Genomic DNA, 15504 nt, shown 5'->3' with positions numbered 1-15504 from the left:
ATGCTGAGCAAATAACCTGAGAAGCAAATAATTATTTCATAAAAATAATATGAAGAAAAACGTGGCGCCAGGTTTGGAGCAAGACTCATTAACAACCTGTGATATGCAAATGATACAACTTTGATTGCTGAAAGTGAAGAGGACTTAAAACATTTACCGATGAAGATCAAAGAGCACAGCCTTTGGTATGGATTACGTCTCAATGTAAAGAAAACAAAAATCCTTACCACTGGACCAATAAACAACACTCTTATCAATGGAGAAAAGACTGAAGTTGTCAAGGACTTCATTCTTCTTGGATCAACTAGCAACACTCAAGGAAGCAGCAGTCAAGAAAACAAATGATGTATTGCATTAGGCAAATCTGCTGCACAAGACCTTTTTAAAGTGTTGAAGAGCAAAGATGTCAGTTAGAGGACTAAAGTGCGCCTGACCCAAGCCATGGTATTTTCAATAACCTCATATGCACGTGAAAGCTGGAGAGTGAATAAGGAAGACCACAGAAGAATTGACGCTTTGGGGTTAAAGTGTTGGAGGAGAATATTGAAAGTGCCATGGGCTGTCAAAAGAATCAACAGATCTGTTTTGGAAGAAGCATAGCCAGAGTGCTCCTTGTAGGCCAGGAAGGCCAAACTTCGTCTCTCATACTTTGGACATATTGTCAGGAGGGACCAGTCACTTGAGAAGGCTATCATGTTTGGTAAGGTGGAGGGTCAGAGAAAAATAGGAAGACCCCCAACGAGATGGATTGGCCAAGTTGCAGCATCGATGGACTCAAGCGTGGCAATAGTAGTGAGGATGGCCCAGGATTGGGCAGTGTTTCGTTCTGCTGTACATAGGGTCGCTATGAGTTGGTACCGACTTGATGGCACATAACAACAACATACATACATACATATTGGAGCTCTAGTAGTGTAGTGGTTACGAATTGGGCTGCTAACCTCAGGTCAGCAGTTCGAAACTACGAGCTATTCCGGTGGAGAAAGATGAGGCTTTCTGCTCCTACAAAGATTTACAGCCTCAGAAACCCTATGCAGGGTCACTATGAGTCGGAACCAACCCCACAGCACATAACCACCACCATACATACATATTATTAAAAAACAAAACAACAACAACAACAAACAACAGCTGGAGTGGGGGATCAAGAATTAGTTTTAACAAAAAGAAAGTATATCACTCTCAGTATTCTAAACATAAAAGTACTTGTTAAGATTTGTAGAACTCTTTTATAATGAAGAGTTTCAAACAGTCAGTAAGAGAAACATCTCTGATATCACTCGTTATTATTTGCTCAAAAGAAGTAGCCTCCAAGAGAACTGGCCAACTCCCACAGTAAGAATAATGTGCCCTGTGATTAGAGCCTTATGTTTTCTCATCCCACTGTTGGAGGTGTTCAAAATAATTCTATTTAATGAACCCATCTTGGGGCTTTCCCCGCCACATTTTTTCTGCAACAAGAATAACTATGTTTGTGGTAGGAACCCATACATAAAATTAGTAGCTACTTTTGCTAAAAGGCTCTTTGATTTTGATGTTCTTTATCAATATGACTGATAAGGATTCCAGCATATGCAAAAAGAATACATGACGCTAATTCAGGAGTCCTGGTGTGGTGCTGTAGGATAGGCACTAGGCTGCTAACCACAAGGTCAGCAGTTCAAACCCACCAGTTGCTCCTAGGAAACCCTATACGGGGTTGGCTAGGAGTTGGAACCGACTTGATGGCACTTAACAACAATAATGACAACTATTATCTTTAACTTCAACTTTTAAAAAATGCCAATTTTTGTGCTCAGGACAATAAAAACAAAAACTACAACAAAAGTCCACAAAAACAGACAACTAAGGAGTCAGTCTTTTTAGTCAGCTATTATAAACTTACCACAAACACCAGCTTTCCAACATTAGTCCAGGGGAAATCATAAAGTAATTGTTTCTCTTCATCTAAATTCTGTAGAAAGAATTAAAGAATTACAACACATCAAGAGTTACTGGGGAAACTGACAGAGACTCTAAATGGTTCTTATGTCTTTCCTAGAAAATGAAAATTTAGTCATTACAATTTGAAAAAAATCCCTAACTCTCTTTGGAGAGGTGCAGAAAGTAAAGAAAAGATAAATGACAGAATTCTATAGCTTCTAGTTTCTGAGTGGCTACATCAACTGGCCCTTTCTAAGGTAATCTTTCCCTTCTGGCCTTATCCTAAATTTAAAGTCCAGAAGATTCAGGCATTGGAGTGATGAGATAAAACACTCAGACTTTCATAATTAGATATCTTGCCTCTATCAAAAATCAGACATTCTCACATTCTGTGCCTGGCAGAGAGGATACTTCTCCCCTGCTGATGGCTGTAGGATGGCACTATCCCGCTGCAAAAAAGGTGGCACTTACTACTTATTCAAGGAGCACATTTTATCAGAAAACTGTAACAGGAATTAAAACATCAGTCAGGTATCATAGAAAGTGCAGATTTTTTCTTTCCAAAGTTATGAATGTTCCAGAGGATAAAAGAGAATATTTAAAATCATTTGATATTTAGAAAAGAAGATTTCTTATATATTAATGGTCTTCCAGTGATCTGGTGATGAACTCAGGCTATTCTGTGGCTTAACTTTTCTGTTATAGAGAATTTATTACCGTCTAGATTTGGGTTGACTCTTTTCACCTATTCCATATCACCTACTCTGCTAGATAAAACAGGAAATCTTGGCCAGTCATGGCAAGAAATGAACCTGTCTCAAGACCACAGAGGCACATGGCTATAAAGGCAAGACACCGCTGGTGCCATTTTCTATTTATTTTCCATTTACCAACCTGGAAAACCTGTATTCCCCGCATCGTCAAGCCAAGGGTCAGTGAAGCTTCAATTTCTTTTTTATCCTGTAGTAATAAAATTTTATGAAAAAGAGTGGTTTTTTTTCTACAATGGACAATTCAGCACCAAAACACTAGACCGGAACAATTTTACTTAAAATACCTTTAAATTTTTCCATATCTCTAGTTTTCTGTAAGGAGCTCTAGTAGTGTAGTGGTTACGAATTGGGCTGTGAACCGCAAGGTCAGCAGTTCGAAACTACCAGCGGTTCCACGGGAGAAAGATGAGGCGTTCTGTTCCCGTAAAGATTTACAGCCTCAGAAACCCTGTGCAGGGTCGCTATGGGTCGGAACCGACTCCACGGCACTTAGCAACAACAACAAGTTTTCCGTATGATTTAATAAAACCCTGAGCACACATTCTATCAATAATCAAATATTCTACTTAAAAATCATTGATATTTGTATTGTGTTTTTCACTATACAATACATATTATAAATACATATCATGATACCTTCTGAGGTGCACTAGACTGTATACCTTTAAAACTGGGCAAATATTTCAAGTCTGAAGTGAAAATGAGAGAAGTGTGACTAAATATTTAAAGTTCTCTCATGAGGATAAATGGCAAAGCTGTAAAAACCTTCCATATTCATTTAGTTTGAACAGCTTAAAAATAATTTTTTTCTTTCCAATGATCATTTATCAATATGATATATACATTCTACCAACTAAATCATAATGCATAAAGAAATGAAGTACTAGGAATATAAGGGGAAAAAAATCCAAAATTAAAAATACATCCTGAAATTTGTTCATGTCTTTAAAGTACTTATGTGTAATATGAATACAGGTGTATTATGTAAGCATGAATTTCAAAAGAGAAGATAAATAATTTTTTTCATTATGAGATTTCTTAATAAAAACAATAAATGACTATATACAGATATTTATTATGCTTAATGCAAGTTTTCCCATGAACACAAGAAGTAATATTTTTAGAAAATGCATCCATTCCTGGAGTAATAAACAGAAGACAGACTACTTTCACTATGTGGGCTGGTTTTACCCAACGAATCCATTTTTTACATAAAGAGAAATGTACACACTATAGACTTAACAGGAGAAACCAATCCATTACAATATAAGTTTAGGCCAATTTCCTTTTCAGAGCTGTTCTGACTGCTTCTTGAAATAAGACTGTGCTCATAAAAATGCTGGTTGTGTGTGTAAGGCAGGAGAATTTGTGTACATCTTATCTTCCACCTTGTGTATCTTGTTTCTATTTTATAAGCAATTCCTAAATGAAGCGATTTTAATTGCTTGATCCTTCCAAAGAATGGCAACTCTGCCCATGAGATATTGATACTTACTTTTTTTTTTAATGTTATTCAGTTATACCTTTATTAAACATCTTGCTTTAAGCAGACAAGAGTCATATTAGAAGTAAAACAATTTAAGCAAATTTGAGAAAACAACTTTTAAACAAAAGATAAGTTGGGTATATATGCTTCACTAAAGGGTTCTTTGGAGTCCTGGTGTGGCGCTGTGGTCAATGCACAGGACTACAAAGTTGGTTTGAACTGCAAGGGTGGTAGTTCAAGTTCACCAGCTGCTCCCTGGAAACCCTCTAGAGGGTCCCTACAGGTCAGAACCGATTCATTGGCCCTTAACAATAAAGGGTTCTTAGAAATCCTGGTGGCATAGTGGGTTACCTGTTGGGCAGCTAACCACAAGATCAGCTGTTTGACTCACCAGCTGCTCTGTGAGAGAAGGATGAGGCTTTCTGTTCCCAGAGAGATGTACAGCCTTGGACACCCTACACAGGGTCACTATGAGTCACAACTGACTCCACGGCACACAGCAGCACAACAACAACAGACAGTTCTTAATAGGATTCTTTAAAACAGCAAGCTCCCCTACTAAATAAGGCAATGAAGTAATTGATATGTACTCAGCAGTCACCACTGTGCCAGGAGCGCCTTCTAGTTACTTCCGATTCATGACCTCATTGAATCCTCTCAGACTTGTAAAGAGCTTGATATCATTCCCAGGATTATAGTTATATTTGCCTATGATCCCAGTGATGGTAAGTTGACCTAGGGTTTCTAAATGATAGGTGATCTCAAAATTTCACTCTTTCCAATAGGCATTCAAATTTCTAATATATTTTAAAATATATACTGTCAGAGTTTCATTTCTTTGCATTTTCTCACCATACAGAAATAGTATAAACTGAAGTATATCTGAAGAGTCACAAATGGAATCTCTTCAGGCAAAAACAACAACAAAGCCCTTCAGAAATTTTGCTAAGAGATCTTAAGAAACTCAAGTATGCCTTTCAAGGATGAAAGGCATTAGCAATGTCTCTCCTGTTTATCACTATATTCAAAGTTCAGTCTCCAATGGTTTAGTTATGCTAATCTTTCTACAAAGGTATAGTGGAAATGCTCTTGTTAAGTGACACTGGGTTGGTTCCAACTCATAATGACCCTGCATAGGACTTCTGAGGAGTGACTAGTGGGTTTGAACTGTTAACCTTTCGGTTAGCCATCCAGTGCTTATCCTATAGCGTCACATCAGGGCTCCATAGTGGAAACAGCAAGCGTAACAGTGATGCTGATAATTTAACAGCAGCAACTACATCACGCTTAACATGTGTTAAAGCATTTTCCTCCAATACTCTTCAATAACCTTAAGAGCTGATTCTCCCTACTTAACTATGGAGAAACTGAAGCAAAGAAAGCTTAAGAAACTTGCCTGAAGTCACAGAGCTAGAGGCAAAGCTGGAATTCAATCCCAGGTATGTAGGACCAACAGACCACAATGCATTTTCAGTTGGTTAGAAATCACACCTTTGAGAGCTTAAAGCGAGAGTTCAGGAGTTTTGCCAATGATGTTGCTAAACTGGGGAGTGAGGAGCAATGACAATGAATTGTAGTGAGAGTGGCTCCCTGCAGAGTCCAACCCTAAATGTCACTTGGTGCGTGACCTCCAACGTGGGATGGAAAAATGAGATTATATGATGGGCAGGACAAAAAAGAGAGCAGCTAACTTCTGCAATGGAAGCCTGCTGGCAAGACCTGGGTTGTACACTGACTCTGAGACACTAACTAGTGTTGTGATCTTTGGTGAATTATTTAAGACTTAGTTTAAAAAGAGTACGTGCACCCAATAAAGTTAAATGGCTCTAGAGGACAAGCACTGGCCTGGGAACTATAAGACCAGTGGTTTGAGCTCACCAGCCACTCTGTGGGAGAAAGATGAGACTTTCTGTTCCCAGAAACTCTATACAAGATTGTTATGGGTTGGAACTCAATCAACAGCACACAACAATAACGACAAGATTCAGTCATTTTCCTGGCCTATTAAATGAGGGCTACAGCAGGTTCTACTTAGTAGAGCTATGAGGAATTCAAAAAAAGACAAAGTGCGTGCCCAATAAACATTAGCGGTTGTGATTAACATTCTTACTATTTACTGATAGGGTGTGAGTATAACTTCATTTGAGGAATATAAAAAATATGATGAAACAAGTTGCCAATGTTACTTCCCAAAGCAGAAAAGCAGATTTGTAATCACTGAAGAGTCAGGTAAACAATTTGTAGCCACTTGTTATTTCATTGTTAGGATCACTTAAAAGTACTATAGCCTGCTTCTCTGCCAAAGAAAACGGAGAATCGCTGTTTCCAAGACTAACCTGTGATAATCAATAGCAGTTCAAACAACTCTTTTAAAAGTGTATTTGAAAACCTGTATCAATGATCAATTTTCAATAAAAGTTACTCTTAATTGAGATCTTTGTTGGATTCTTTCTCCTCAAATGTTGCAAACTTTTTGCACTTTTGTACCTTAAACAATCTGTAGTAATGAACAGCGACATCATCCAGTCGGACCGCCTCTTTGATATATTTAAGATGGGCTTCGGAAGCAGTCAGTGCAAACTGATCTTTGTGCATGTTTGGAATGTGCTTCAGGATGTAGTCCTTCCCCCTCTTGGAAACAACCTGTTGGAATACAAGGGATGTGCAATGTAACATTTGTCAGAGGGATGTAAGTACTACCCACACCCCCAAAATGATGAAAGGAAGAGAACCGAAAATAGGCCATGTCAATTGGCTAATTTCCACTAGAAAAGTCCCACTATTATCCTGTTTTCACCATCTGTTATGTTACTAGCTGAATTGGCTAAGATTAGCAAGCTACAAAGTCAATTTTGCTGTAGTGCTGCATACCTAAGAAGAAAAATCACAAGAAATGAAAAAAATACCTTCTTTTGGCTTTAAAATCACCAGGACAGAAGCCATGCAAATTCACATAATTTTGTATACAACATTGTACTTGCAAAATTGTTGGTATGAGCTGTATCTACTTTCAGCACTTTTCCAGGTTCTAAAACTTACTTAACTCTTCTAAAATTATAGGCACAAAGTGGGAGGTTCTGAATGTTAATCCAAAAAAGGACGGATTCTCTGAAACAATTTTGGTTTCTTGCATAAGGGGCTGAATATGAACATTCATTCTATTTGAGTATGTAAGAGAAAACAATGTCACTCAAACATTAAGCACGATTCATGCTGGCTTAAATTTTCATCCGACAGTGGTCTAAGCCTTAGGATGCCAAAAACATACAGTATACAGCAGCTGCAGGCTAACAGAAAGGTGTTGATGTGTTGATGAGTTAAAGTCTTAGCTGATTTCATAAAGATTACAAAATATGGAAAGAATTATGCTAACTGAACAAAATGAGTAGTTTAAAATGATCAGAAAAAAAAGAAACTAGAGAAGTTTTATTTTAAAAATATATCTTTATAGATATTGACATTCCGATTCTTCAGATTGAATATTTTATAGGTAATTAAATATGCTGAATGATTGATTGATTAACAAGTTTTGTTACAAATTTTCCTTTCTAGAATCCTAGACTTTAGATGGAGATAATATCTATCAGTAATTGACAAGCTTTTACAGATCCAAAATGCATAGAAAATGACATTTGTAAGAGCAGTGAAGCATAAGGATTTGGCCATCCCATGTTTGAGAAGCCTGGAAACATCGGCACAGTAGGTGCCATGGCACACCCATTGGGAAACCCTGGTTTAAATGACCAAGATGCAGGGGGCACTTAATGACAACCAGATAATGTACATATCAGCTAATTTGATCCAGTAGACACTGATATGTAAAAGCTTGACCTTTCATGGTCTCTCTTCAATAACGGAAGTGGTGATGTAAGTCTGTCGACAAAAAGTTATTAAGGACTTTGACATGAAGTGCTGACAAAGATACCTGTCCTCTATGGGGGCAGGAGACAAACAGATCATATGGAAATATGATGTAAAACACTTTGACAGACTTGTCTCTAGGGACTTACTAAGCCTAGAGGAGGGCACTCATCACCCAGATAGTCTGCCCAGAGGGAACCATGTCAAAGCTGAGTCTTGGAGGCTGAGGAGGAGTTAGCTAGGTGAAAAGGGGGCAGGGCTTCACAATTTAAAGGAACTGTAGGAACGAAAGCCAGGAAGTATGAAACACTGCAGTAGATGGGGAGAAGTACAAACTGCTGGGTGTTACTAGGGCCTAAGGCTCAATGTGTAAGACAAGCAGATAGGAATCTGGAACCACTGGAGGAACCATATCCTAGAGGGCTCCTGGGCTATGCTGGGGAGCCTGAGTTTTACACTGTAGGTGACAAACAGAAACAAAATTTCATATGCAAGCCGTGCAGTAAAGACTAAGGCTGGGACAAATCTTCAAAATAATGCTGCCAAGTACAGTCTAGGAGACAGAACAAGGGAAATGGTATCAATAATGGGGGGGTGGGGATCCCATAAACATCTAGGAAGTTAACAATAGTAACATCAGATGATAAGAGAATATGATTTTGTAAGCTGTATGACAGGTAGTCAGGTGTCTGTTGGAGGATGGTGTAGTTGTCTGGATGAGGGGGAGGTGGGAGATGGTAAGAAAGGTGACAAGGGGTAACCCTGTATGGTTCTCAAGTTTCTGGACAACTGAGTGGACAGCAGTGCCAGGTCCTGAAAGTGGGGATACAGAAGTAGAAATACATAACACTGAGTGAGAAGAAGATGAATTTAATTTGGGATATTTTGAGTTTGAAGTGCTTATGAAGCTCTAGTGTGGCACTATAGGATAAGCACTGAACTGCTAACCACAAGGTTGGAAGTTCAAACCCACTAGTTGCTCCTCAGGCACCCTATACAGGGTCACTATGAGTTGGAAGCAACTTGACGGTACTTGACAACAACACGTGACCAGAGGAGACAGACTTAGGAGTTGCCAGAACGTAATAGGTGGTTGTTACAAGTCTTATTGTAGATGAGATCTCCCAATGTGTGAATGACTGATGAAGAGTACAGGTGGCACTTCTAGTCAGGAATAGAAGGGAGGTGTCCACTGGATTCGGCAAACCAGAACTCACTTTAGGTAGAGCACCTTTAGTGGAATGGTGAGAGAAGGCAGCAAGGTGGGAAATGGGTTGGAAATACAATGGGCATCCAAAAGTTTGTTGAAAAATGGAGTTAAAAGACAATGGAATTTTCCCATGAGCCTCTTAAAGTCCCCTTGCATATGGGGGAGCGGGGGGAAGCATATAGTCAGTCATTGCTCTTTTGAGAAGCTTTACTGAAAAGGGAAGACAAAACCAGTAGCTCTTTCTCCTGTTCCTTTTTCTCTTCTGAGGATGGGTGTGTGGGAATTGACCACTACTGTATGTTCTGAATAACGAGAGTCAGTATGAAGGAGAGGTTCAAGATACAGAAAAGAACAAAGACAGAGACCTAGAAGAATGGGGAGGGATGGTGCCAAGAAAGGCAGGGAGTCTCCTAGTAGACAAAGAAGGTGAGAAGATGAGGATGGCATTACATGTGTACAGAGTAAAGTGGAAAAAGGTAGTTGATACAGTAGTTGATACTGAAGTAAAAGGGTCTTTTCTATTTCTCTCCTAGGAGTGAAGCTGATGGTAGTTGGAACCAAGAGCTGACATACTTACATTTGTTTGTTTTCTTAGCACAGGAGAAGCCACGAATGATCTCATCTTTTAAAGACTAATATTTTTCTCCCTTCAAACAGGGGAAAATGTCACTCCAATAACAGAAGATTAAAAAGGTCAAGACCATGTAAATGCCAAAAGAAGGGTGAAAGATTCCAAGCCTGACCACCATCTTAAGATAGCCAGCAAGTCTCTTCCCCACTAGCTAACAGCAGATAAGCAGTAAGAATGAATCAAGACATCCTGTGTACTAAGCTGTCAAGTGTTTAGTTTATACTGGGGCATCACGAAAGGATTTACAGACCACAAATCATCTGGGTTCCCAGGTTCTGAAGCAGCATGAGTAAGCAGCACAATACACTAGAAACGTGTTAGAGAAAACACTCTTTAGAATTTGAAAACAGTGCCTACCCAAGATGGGAAGTAAGCCTCTGGCTCAAAGTATTTTCCATAGTGTTTATTCCTTTTGAAGTTCCCAAGATCAGCCTGTAGGGCAAAGGCTGCCAGCAGGAAGTAGGCCTCCTCTCGGAGCACACACTGAGAATGAAGAACTTGTTTTCTCAGGTGCCAGTAATAATAGTATATTGCTGCTCTGTCACTAGGAAAAGAAAAGAAAACAGAACTCACATTTTGAGGGAACAATTCAATGGCATGTAAACAGAACCCAAATTCTGCTCTATCCATCCAGTGACAGGAGCCCAACCATCTCTGCCTCTCCTTCCCCACTGAAAACGGAGAGGTTTTAGCTAACACCTGATTGCTGTGTTCCTGAGGCTGTGGGGAGTCAGACTACCTGTCAGATTACCCAGGCTACAAAGATATAATCTATCTCCTACAGCTTTTAAGTTACGTGTGATTCATTCAGAGTAGAGAAAGGTCTGAATCACTCCACTCCAACACGGTATTTTATTTAACAAGTGCTAGAATAGAAGACTAAGGAGCTCTGGTAGCATAATGGTTACGAGTCAGGCTGCAAATCTCAAGGCCAGCAGTTCGAAACTACCAGTCGTTTCATGGGAGAAAGATGAGGCTTTCTGTTCCTGTAAAGATTTACAGCCTTGGAAACCCTGTGCAGGGTCACTATGAGTCAGAATTGACTCCACGGCACACAACCACCACCACCACCACCACCACCACCACCACCAATTAGAAGCCTAGGCATTGGCTGTCCATACAAAAATAATTTTCCTATAATGATGCTTCATATCAGACATGAATAAGGTCAAATTTAAAGGGGCAATTCTGGCTTTCATGCTTTGTTATTCCTTATTTTGCCTTTTTTTAAATTTTTTTTTTTTTTAGCTAAAAGCGTAGTGGGCTATGGGTTGGGCTGCTAATGCCAAGGTCAGCAATTTGAGGCTTTCTGCTCCTATAAATAGTTACAGTATTGGAAATCCTGTACAGGGTTCCTATGAGTCAGAACCGACTTGGTGGCATTCTACCACCACCACCACACTACATTCTCTTGTTGTTGTTAAGTTCTGTCAAATCGATTCCGACTTATAGTGACCCTAAACAGGGTTTCTGAGGAGCAGTTGGTGAACTGAACTGCCAACCTTGTGGTTCGAACCAACCTTTAGGTTGAGTGCTTAAACTATGGCGCCACAGTGGCTAACTAATACATTTTTCTTCTTGCTGGTGGATTCCACACTTATCCAGGTAAACAAAGAAAAAAATTTATATAAATTGAGAATAACTGATGAAGTTTATCTGCTTTAAAAAACAAATTCTTTACTGGCTATTATATTTTACATTGTAATATGCATCGAAGGAACCCTGGTGGCACTGTGGGTTAGGTACTAGGCTGCTAACTGAAAGGTCAACAGTTCAAACCCATCAACTGCTCCATAGGAGAAAGATGAGGTCATCTGCTCCCATAAAGATTTACAGTCTCAGAAATCTGTATAGGTTCGCTATGAGTTGGAACTGACTCGCAGTGGGTTTTGTTTTGTTTTGTTTTTTAATGCACATCTAGAATGATATAAACATAAAGAACCAATCTTTTCTATATAACTCATTAGCCAAGTACATCTTTATCTCTTTTACACAGGGTTTCTCAAGGTTCAAAATAAGTTAAGTAAAACAGAGTTCACATTATAGTCACACAAAGCTTAATGTTCATACTTTCTGTGATATAGGGCCTCATGTGGTTTGGATGTTGTGTGAACACCGTATCTGTCATAGTCTGGTCCTTTTTCTTTAAGCTTCTTGAACACACTTGTGCCTTAGCAGTGATCCTCAGTGTGCTGAGAAGGATTTGCTTTTGTGTTTGGTCTTCAATCCATGCCATTAGCAATTTTTCGATATCTGATATAGGTCCCTCTCGTATTTTCCTTAGGCCCGTAGCTTTCAGTGAGGTCAGCGCTTTAACACCTGGGAGAATTTTTCTTTGCCATTGAGGATCGTTGTGATTATTGAGTGTGACATGCCTATATCTGACTGATTTACCACCTTTGCATTGCTTAATAACCTTTTGTTTTATTTCCAAGTTGATGGTTCTCCTTTGTCTCTTGGTGCTCTTATTCCTAGCACTGCTTTCGCTATGTTTGGGACCCATGATGCAGTGTATAATATTTTCAATGGAGATAATCCCACAACAGAGTCCTGGTGTGGTGCTGTGGGTTAATAATGTGCTGGACTGCAAAGTCAGTCTGAACTGCAAGGTTAGTGGTTCAAGCTCACCTGTTGCTCTTTGGAAACCTATACAGGGTCACTATAGGTTGGAACTCTCTCGACGCCACTTAGCAATAACAACAATGCTACAACACTGAAGAGATAAACAATGCATGAGACTGGATGCTGCTGCCTGTGATTCAAGGTATGGCAAGTGTTTTCAATAGATAACATAGTATATACATAAGTCAGCAACGTTAGTGTTTATTATGATTATCACGACATACGTGTTATAGGTCATATATGCCTAGCATCATTATATGTCAGTGCAAATGCTTTGCATACAAGGAAACGTGTTGTGTGTGGAAAGTAGATGCATTTGCTATGTTCCATTCTCCCATTCTCCAATCAGGATTTCTGCACTCTCTGTTAAGCTTATGGGACGACGGACCTATATGTGGTTGGACTTTGCCTGAATGGATATTTACACAGTGCTTAACTATACTATTATTTTCGATCAGCCAATAAAATCATCTCTGAAAGTTTCGCCAATTCTATTGCTGTTGTTATGTGCCATCAAATCAGTTCTGATTCACAGAGATCCCACTGGATAGAGTAGAGCTGCCCCATAGGGTTTCCTAAGCTTGTATCTTTACGGGAGCATACTGCCAGGTTTGTTTCTCATGCAGAGCGGCCAGTGTCCCATTGGTTAGCAGCTGAGCATCTAACCGCTTCACCGTGGTTCATACAAATGATCAGTTGAACTCTTCAAACAGTGAATTCTGAACTTGTATCAGAAGTATATTACTGCTCAAGCACCCACCTCCGGAACAAGAATTACTAACTTGGCATTGTCAAACTACATCTTAGATTCTCCTAGGGAAGCTCCATTGAATTTTAGCTTTAAAACTATTGCCAAGAATAGAAGCAAGACCCCAAATGTGGAAAGAAGGCCAGGCTCTACAAAAAGTGGGCACTTTATGGATGAGGGTCCCTGTCGCTGACCCATCCTCCACTGGAAAAAAATATAACCCTTTAATTAATTTCTCTACTCCCCATAAAAGTGCTTGTTCTTTCCTGAAAGAAATATATTTCTGAAGACTAATTGGTCATTGAAAAATCTGCAATCTAGAAAATGTGTGCCAGTGACCTGGTTAACACAGTCACGGCATCATCATTTGGTCACATGTTTCTATTTATTGAGTGTCTATTGTTTTAGGAGTCCTGGTGCGGCACTGTGGGTTAATGCACCAGACTGCAAAGCCGTTTGAACTGCAAGGTCGGCGGTTCAAGCTCACCTGCTGTTCCCTGGAAACCCTGTACAGGGTCATTATGGTTAGGCGTCAACTTGATGGTACTTAACAACAACAACAACAACTACATTGTTTTAGGGGGACTCCTGGTATTGCAGTCACTGTAGGATCAGCCCTCGACTGCGAACCATAAGGTCAGCAGTTCAAACCCAACAACTGCTCCTTGGAAACCTTATACAGGGTCGCTATGAGTTGCAACTAACTTGACGGCACTTAACAACAACAACAACACCATTGTTTTAGGGACTACTGTTATTATGTGCTGTTGAGTTGGTTCTGACTCATAAGGACCCTGTATAGGGTTTCCAAGGAATGGTCGGTGAACCGCTGACCTTGCAGATTAAACTATGACTTTGTAGTTCAGTGCATTAACCCACAGCACTACACCTGGACTGATGATACAGAAAAGTATTAAAAAGATTAACAAACAAACAAACAGAAAATAACCTGCTCTTATGGAATTTATATATATTCTAGCAGGTAAAGACAAAAAATAAACATAAGTAACTTCTTTCTTTTAACATGTGAAAAAGGACGTAAGTAACTTGGCAAAAAAAGTTTAGACCCTCTCCCTCTTTTTATACCTGATCAATCTGCCATTTTCCACATAGTACTGTACACGGAAGTGGATGATCATAGGAGGTCCAAACTGGTCAATACCCTAAAACAAACACACACTTTAAAATGAAGCTAGTTTTAGCTATTTCAAAATGGATTAAACACTGAAAGGTTGTAACTACTTCTAATCAGTGGGGGCTTATTAATACTAAGTGGTAGATAGTTGTCCCATATGAATACCAGGCCCACAGAAAACCAGGAACTTGTAAAGCAAACTGGGCACCATCACTCTTACCTGATTCTCATTCACTGTATGCCAATGACAACAGAAGGGAAGATAAAAATAAATGCCTGTGGAAATTTCTAGCTGAGACTCAGCTCTTCTCACTGCCCTGTCCCCTGTGGTGACCATTTGCTCCTTATTACAAATGTTCCCTTGTTCCTCTGACATTCCACATACCCAATTCTAATATGCTGTTTGTTTATTCAGACATTCATGTGCCTTACTTTGTAGTTAGCTTTGAAGTAGTCTTTTAGCTTATTCCAAGAATTCTTAAATACCGATTTTATTTCTGACTCATTTGGGTGATTCTGAAAACAGTGGATACTCTCAGGTGCAACTGGAGTTTATTAAGTAAAGACACTAGTTACAGTGGAAAAAATAGACAATCAAATGCAAGTATAAGTAGATTCAAAAATTACTTATAACTTTTAGATCATCAGTTTTGACAATCAACATGATGGCAGGACAAAAACATACACTTATTCTATTTACCTTGATTTTTCACTTCAAAGCATTATCCCAAGAGTACTAAAGATTTATTATCTGATACCATTTTACCTGATACCTGATAAAATAACGTCAGGTATTTACTGTTATATGCTATAAAGTATTCATACTTGATTAAGCTGACATTTTAGAACTTACTTCTCTTTTCTATTCGCCATTGCATAATACAGTGTTAAATTGTTTTCTAATATATAATAGCTGAAATAACATTTAAAAAATTAAAATAATTTTTCTCATAAATGCAATCTCACCCAAGTGACTTCGTATTGGCGTACCTTGCTGGCCTCTTTCTTCCATTCTTTTGGACAATATTTATAAAGCTTTTGTGATAACTCCATATATACATGTTCATTATCTATACATTTAAAAAGGAGACAAAAAGATAAAACAATATTTTTTA

General features: G+C 39.0%; 1 protein-coding gene across 3 annotated transcripts in view; it reads right to left on the bottom strand.

Annotated features, from left to right (window-relative positions):
* Nucleotides 1–15504, bottom strand: part of FRMD6 (FERM domain containing 6) — a 224288-nt gene that overhangs the window by 27779 nt on the left and 181005 nt on the right. For 2 of the 3 annotated variants that reach the window (XM_006872353.1, XM_006872352.1), the window contains exons 4-9: nt 15380–15459; nt 14341–14417; nt 10242–10428; nt 6670–6825; nt 2818–2883; nt 1886–1954 (exon numbers count right to left, since the gene is read on the bottom strand). In XM_006872353.1, coding sequence (XP_006872415.1) covers nt 1886–1954; nt 2818–2883; nt 6670–6825; nt 10242–10428; nt 14341–14417; nt 15380–15459 — 635 coding nt within the window. Of the gene's footprint in view, nt 1–1885; nt 1955–2817; nt 2884–6669; nt 6826–10241; nt 10429–14340; nt 14418–15355; nt 15460–15504 lie in introns of all 3 variants that reach the window. The other variant, XM_006872351.1, reaches the window with a different exon arrangement.

Source organism: Chrysochloris asiatica, unplaced genomic scaffold, assembly GCF_000296735.1.
Source record: "Chrysochloris asiatica unplaced genomic scaffold, ChrAsi1.0 scaffold00194, whole genome shotgun sequence".
Lineage (NCBI taxonomy): Eukaryota > Metazoa > Chordata > Mammalia > Afrosoricida > Chrysochloridae > Chrysochloris > Chrysochloris asiatica.
The sequence above is the reverse complement of the archived record's forward strand: the minus strand, read 5'-3'. Positions and strand labels throughout refer to the sequence as shown.